Source organism: Protomyctophum parallelum (assembly GCF_964188405.1).
Source record: "Protomyctophum parallelum genome assembly, chromosome: 6".
In the NCBI taxonomy this organism is placed as follows: Eukaryota; Metazoa; Chordata; class Actinopteri; order Myctophiformes; family Myctophidae; genus Protomyctophum; species Protomyctophum parallelum.
In genome coordinates, this window is record NC_139701.1 from 50,624,053 (window position 1) to 50,631,510 (window position 7,458).

The window sequence follows — 7,458 nt, forward strand, 5'->3', positions numbered from 1 at the left end:
TGGTGTGGGGAGGACGGGTGTGTTCATCACATTGAGCATCGTGTTGGAGAGGATGCGCTACGAGGGCGTGGTGGATCTCTTCCAGACCGTCAAAATGCTGCGAACCCAGAGACCTGCCATGGTGCAGACAGAGGTACTGTACCATCATCATGCAGCACCATCTCACGTGTCACGAGAAATCAATGCTCTAGTTATACGCAGTGACCCAAAAGAAAACTATGATGTTTCTCTAGGCACCCAAAACCAAGTGAAAATAACCAATCTACAAGCTCACAACGCAGCGCTTTGCGCCACGTTCTGAGCTTGTCGCTATTTTCACTACTTCTTAAGCATTTTAATTCATGGAATTGCTTTGATTTGTCTTTGATTTCTTCATGAAATTACTGACTCAAACTGAAATAATAATGAAAAACAAAATGTAGGAAACAAAAGGTATAGGGACCCAAAATAATTTAGTAGAACTAACATTATTTAGACCATAGTCTAGTCTAGATAGTGACATATTTGTTTCGTGAGTCCAAAGTTCCAACACGCTTAGCGATTAAGCAACACTACTTTTAGATTAGAATGTATGGGCTGTCAAGGCCAGAAAGTCGATGATGATGATGTCACCTCCCAGCCCTGGCAGAGTAGTTCTGGAGTAGTTCCAACGGATTGTGTGGCCTTGGTCTTTCCCTAATGGGACTGATCGTGTGAGGGGTATGATGTTCGAGAGACCCGAAACCCTGATGACATTGGGATACATCACTGAGGATACGTCCCAGGTGCATCCATGCAATGTTTTTTGTTATAGATGTACCCTCTATACAGCAGCTTGTCATTATTATCAAAAGGCAATTGCACAAATGCATTACTACTAGGCCATGGCCTAAATCGAAAAGCAATTTAATGTATCAAAATAAAGTAGTGTGTGTGCACATTTTGGCTTACTTTTTGGGTGAAAATACACCAGTCGCCACTGGTATTTGTACTAACATAAGAAAATCACACTTGTGATAAGTGAGGTGCGCAGCGAGGGCAGTGTATTTATATCAGCCAGATGGCGTCTTACGTTGTCATTTACTGCCCAAAACAAACATTAAAGTCTATAGACTTGGCTGGCAAAAAAAATACATCTTAAGTACCCTAAATAAACATTAAAGTTCATAGACTGGGCTGGTGACCTGTTATTTATAATTAGGCTATAAACACTTGCTTTCACAATTTTTTTTATTTTTCCCAGTTTTTCATGTGTTTATGAGGTGACAGTACTTCAGTAGACCACTTGGTGTGGTTGTTATGTGCAATGTATTTACAATGAAAAAACAGTGATATAGTGACGTCACAATATCATCCCCTTTCCTACCCCCTCCCCCTTTATCATACAACAACAGCTGTGGGTGTGGCTTCAGTTCAGGTGGATCACCACCCATCACCAGCCACCAGGCAAACCAGCCATACTTAACCAATTAACTGCTCGTGCCGGAACGTTCCGCCAATTAGAATCTAACCGGCAACCGCTATGCCAGATAAGCTTTTGTATTGATATCAAACCGGATCGCTGATATATATTTTTTCCTTTTTTGGCTTGGCCTTTCTTTCTTTAGTGATCCTAGACCGGTTTGCGCATCCGCAGTGCCGTTCACTTCTTGTATACAGGCGGACTAAAAAGCTGAATGGTTTGGACAAAACGTGCAGTGTTCGGAGGTCTTTGCTGATTATCCGGTGATCCCGATTGGAACATTGCCGCTTTCTAGAGCAATGATGGCTTCCTTTCAGCTCGCTAGCATTGAAGCAATTTATTTAGCATCTACGATGGCCGTCCAAACAGGATGTGAATCCAGCGTGTGTCACATTACAACCGGCTCGGCCGTCTGCGGTTGGCTCTGCGTCCACCAGGTGGCAGTCAACTTGTTCATGAACTGGTGGGCGTGTCCACATTAAAACGACATTTTAACAAATTCTGTACACTTTTTGGATGTTTTAGAGTGGGAAATCACGGCACTCCATCTTTAAACTCTCTCTTTTCTTTTTCCAGGACCAGTACCAGCTATGCTACAGGGCAGCACTGGAGTACCTGGGAAGCTTTGACCACTATGCAACATAACCCATCCCAGTAGAAGCCAGCTTAAAGACCAGAGTCTCAGCCATAATCCACCACGCCAAGTCCCAGAAAGAAGCCAAGCCAGGCCACGGACCAGAGTCTCAGCCATAAACCACCATGCCAAGTTCACGTCCCAAGACTGATGGAGGGAGCTAGCTCTGTTCCATAGCATTAGCGAGTTCTCTCTAATGCTATGCCAAGGGACTATGCACTGTTTCCCCAGTGACCAGGTTTACAATGTTTACACATGGTCTTCTATAAAAGACCATGTTTCTTGTCCGTGTTTAACACTTGGTCTTCTATAAAACTAAAGGATATACTTGCTACAGTACTTGCTACTGACCGAAACAAGGTTTTTGTAACATATCGGTTCAATGCCCTTTTCCCAGAAGCAAACAGTAGATTTGGTTAACGACCTACAACCATATTTCTTATTTGTATTTAAAATGTTCTGGTTAGTAAGTGTGTTTCCACTCAGTCCAACGGAAAATAACACCCTGTTTACCTTTAAAACACAACCAAAACAATGTCCCAGACATGATTAACGATCCGTTATTTTTAAACTATGCCTTAGATATAGAGTGTCGCAGTCCCTCCCCCTTTCAGAACGACGAGTGGCCCAGGAAATGAAATGCAATGCATTTCTCCCATAGGATTTTCTTTAAGTATTTATTTAAAGACGGTTACGCCGCGGACAAAGCCAACTCGAATCGTGACAAATCATGACAATGAACACAATATTTTGGGCCGATCCAATCATTAGAAAGAAGAAGGTAGGAGACAACACTATTTGTTTTGTTTTTCTTCTTATAAATTATTTGATCGGCCCAAAACATTGTGTTCATTGTCATGATTTGTCACGATCCGAGTTGGCTTTGTCCGCGGCGTAACCGTCTTTAAATAAATACTTAATTACGCATTTCATTTCCATGGGCCACTCGTCGTTCTGAAAGGGGGAGGGACTGCGATGCTCTATTGTGTTTCTATTTAAGGTGGTAGACTTTCTAGTATAGGTAGTCAGGCTTTTAGTTAGCTACTTGCTATTATTTTTGTAGGTAGTGTTTTTGCGTGCGAGAACTACGGCTGGAAAAGAGCTTGCAGCTAAATCCACCATGTTCACATGAGAGCAAAAGAATAGCCTATTTTAAATTTGATGTGACTCACCTTTACAAACAGTAAGTCATTGGATTCCCCCCCCCCCCCCCCCCCCCCCCGTTTGTTCATGTGATATGAAATCAGGGAATCATAGCTTCAGATTGGCATATTTGGTTGTTCAGTTTGATCCACCAGTTTTGGAAATATATGGCAGTATATAAAGTGTAAGGTATTGCAGAGAAACAACAAGCTGAGAAAACAGGCCTTAAAGGTTCATTCACTTCTGCGGACACTAACATTACACCTAGCTACATGTTTAAGCATTTATTTCAGTCGATTTCAGCTCTGGCATTTATCTCAGACATGCTCTAGTATGTAAAGAGTCTGCTTGTGCTATTATTAACTCATTTTGGATTAAAAAAGAAATGCAGTTTTTCTCCTCTGGTGAAAAGCTAGAGGCTGCACAATGGCAGCCCCTCAGTCAGATCCGTTTTCATTATGTACTGTATTATGCCGTCAGAGAGGAACAACATATAGTCCCTGGCGTTGTTAGAGAGCAATCTCTAACACTGTGGAGCGGAGCTAGAGGGGGTCTATGGAGAGGGAAGAGTGGAGGGTCAAAGCAAAATTGGGACTTGATGGCCTTCGGCCAAGCGCTTCTGGACTTTACAATGAACCTTATTCTGCACAGAACCTTCAAACCTGCCAGTATGCTTGGACTGAATCCTTTGTGACTGAACTCCTGAACCAGCACACGCTGAAATCCTCAGTGCTATAATTGAACCTTTGGTTACATTTGTACTCTCTCCGAGATACAGATATGGCAAGGGTCCATCATATATTGGGCATATTATATACTTTCGCGTAGGCCTATGTCAATAGGCCAATATTACTAATATAATTTAATGTATAGGAGTTTTGTGCTGCCACAGATATACTGTACAACCCAATCTTTTCCCTGGATGGGAACCAAGCCCTCCAGGCTCCTGGTGAATCATGAAAATATACTCCCTCAGAGGCCCAAATAGAGCACCAAAGTCTGACGTCAATATCGCTAGAGGGCACTATTTCACAGGTTTGTGTATTTTTTTTTAAATTTGTATTATAATCCCCATAGAGGGATCTTAGATCGCCTCATATAAGAACTGTTTGAAAAATAAACAAATCATCCTGGGCCGTTTCACTCATATGGGTATAAAGAATCAACTGACACTAAGGTTACTGCTGCAGAATTAGTTTATGTTCGCTAGAAACAGATCAAATATGAGGGACTGACTGTCATAAACGATACAGAGACACCTCCCCGACAATATTGCAGAGACAGTTTTGTTCATGTTTGGACCACAATTAATTTTATGATGACTCATTGTTATCCTCCATAGAGAAAACCTTCCGCAAACCCCTTGGAACCAGGGGATGAGCGAGTGACGCCAGGACTTTGGCACTCTATATGGACAAATGGACACTGAGGATTTTACTGTGCACGCACAAACACACACACACACACACACACACACACACACACACACACACACACAGTATCTTCCCTGCTGTTTTCGATTCATTATCACCGTGTTATCACAATTCTTTTGAAGTTTGTTTTGCTATCGTCTAATTCCATGTTGTAATCTAATAATCCAGGTTTCTCGGTAAATAGCACGGCGGGCGTGTATTTTTCCACATGTTCAAAGTGATGATCCCTGCCTAGAGAGAGTCCATTGTTCAGAGCTGCTAATGACTTTATTATGTTGTATGATAGATGTTATATTCTCACTGTATGTATACATTTGTTATCATTTTACTCTGTTAGCACGGTTGAGTGGGAAGAAAAGGGTTCATTGTATCGGCAAACAGGCACAATATGTAGACTGTTTGTTAGAGCTGCAGTCTGGAACTTACAGTAAAGGGCTATATTTCACATTAAAACACACATTTTAAAGGACCACTTTTCAACCTATCTTCATATAATTGGTCCTCACGAATGTACATGATAAAATACCACCATGTTTTTCTGCTCAGTCTGCGGGCTATATCTTGTGCCACCCCTTAACCCTTATCCCTAAACATTTTTTACTATTTAAAAAAACCTAGTTTTTGAAATAGTTCAAATATCTGATCTACAAGATCACAACGTGTAGATGTAGATTGGCTAGTTGAACTATTTTTAAATTATTTTAAATTTGAACTGGCGTTCAAATGAAAGTGTTTTCAAATGAAATGTCCCTTTAAAAAAATGGCAAATAAATTTAGGGATAAGGGTCTGCCTCTCATAGAAGGGCTGTGGGCAGTTCAGAAACCCGTCCACCAGTGACATCAGCGTTAGGCAGATTTTTTTTTAAACAAGATTAAAAAATATATATATTTAGATTTTTATGATCATGAGAACGATGGCTTCCATTATCGCATTGCAACTTTTCAGGAACTGAAAGCCTGCCGTTTCTATTAGCTTCGATTTCCTATCGATGATGTCACTGGTGGACGGATGTCTGAACTGCCCACAGCCCTCCTATGAGACACAAAGATGTCATTTTCTCATGAACAATTATATGAAGTGGTCCTCTTACGTCTACTCAGGCTTTCATGTGCACCTATACTGTATAAGACACCATATAATAGTACAATATTTAGACACATGCCTTCCTATATTATCCCATTGAACTTCAAACTCCATAATATTAACCATATCCCACTATACCAGAATCAGAATAGGGCCAAGGTTACCACCACTACATTTGCCTCCACACTTCCACAGGCGACACATAAGTACTCTACTCTGCCTTGGGACCGTCTAGGCGTATTATCCCGCCCCAATATGTTTACATACATGTATATTGTACAGTTAATATCAAACACAATATTCAGGCATATTTCAGCCACCCTTTTTTCCCATTTTTTGCTCACTCTCGTCATCAAACAGCGCACCTATGGTAATCATTTACAGGTGTCTTGCGACTGATATTGTCCTTTTTTGTGCGTGAGGGGGGCATTTTCTTCTCCCCCTAAAAAAAGAAAGGTGAATGAATGAATGAATGAATGAATGCATCAATTAATTAATGAGAAAGGTAAATATTAGTCACTAGAACCATGTGTGTTATCAATGAGTTTAACATATAGTTAGAATGGATTTACAATGGGTTTATATAGGAGAATGACATGTCTAATAAAATGAATACCAAAAATGTGTAAAAGATATTGAGTCAAGCCAATTTAAAACAGTCTGGGGTGTACTGTAGCAGTAGTAGTGGCCTGTGCCTGATGACCAAAAGCCTAATATCTCCCCTGGCTAAGGGGGAATTCGACTTTAGGATAGTGGTTAAGATGTTGGCTTTCCACGTGAGAGACCTGGGTTTATGTCACACACACACACACACACACACACACACACAAAGGACTGGCGTTCAAATTAAAGTGTTTTAAAATGAAATATCCCTTTAATTTAAAGGCAATGTGATTTTTCTTCTTCTGTTTTGTGTACAGTGATAGGACGGACAGAGATATATTATCTTTGTGTAGTTCTGTTTCTGATTCAGTTTTCCTGGCAAAATTGGTATCTTGATCTGATTTTATTTCAAATATATTAGAACTGAGAAGTTACATATTGCAGCTCTGACTACAAATCCTGCGGCTTCCGAGGGTGGATATACTGTACCTTATTACAAATAGAAAATAATGTATTTTCTTTCTTTTCAGTCTAATCCAGAGGGTTGATAATGTAAATAAAAATGCACCCATATAAAGGTCCATATTTAACTCTACATATTCAGAATTAAACCCTCCTGATTTTACAGTGTGGGCTATGCACATATTTTGAGTTCCTTCCATACCTGAATTTTCCTTTAATGCCTGCATATCCATCCAGAGATCATGGTGAACCTTTTCAGGTACACTGCGAGATCCTCAGTGTTATTAGCTAGCACACACACACACACACACACACGCACACACACACACACACACATACGCACACGCACACGCACACACACACACACACACACACACACACACACACACACACACACACACACACACACACACACACACACACACACACACAATACAGCCAATAAAGATGGTGTGAGTTGTGCCCGCTCAACCCATAAGACAGTACCCCACGACACCACCCTGGTGACTATAGGTGATCTATATGTATGTCTGACTTTAGGCTATAGCCTACTGCTGATCGGATCAACTGCACCTTTCCACTGGCAAGCCAAATGAGTTGTGTGTGCTTTATGGTCTTCCACTGTGTCCCTTTTTGGTGTAGAGAAGTACAAATAAGT

General features: G+C 40.9%; 1 protein-coding gene across 1 annotated transcript in view; it reads left to right on the forward strand.

Moving 5' to 3' along the window:
* LOC310860075 (receptor-type tyrosine-protein phosphatase F-like) overlaps nucleotides 1–3,274 on the forward strand; it is a gene marked incomplete at its 5' end in the record, with an annotated part of 64,532 nt that extends 61,258 nt beyond the window's left edge. The window contains 3 exons of the mRNA XM_083766838.1: nucleotides 1–133; nucleotides 2,018–2,664; nucleotides 3,076–3,274. The exon at nucleotides 1–133 is cut by the window's left edge and continues 3 nt beyond it. Of these exons, the coding sequence (XP_083622964.1) occupies nucleotides 1–133; nucleotides 2,018–2,086 (202 nt within the window). The 3' untranslated portion in view covers nucleotides 2,087–2,664; nucleotides 3,076–3,274. The remainder of the gene's footprint in view (nucleotides 134–2,017; nucleotides 2,665–3,075) is intronic.
* Between the last annotated feature and the right edge of the window lie 4,184 nt (nucleotides 3,275–7,458).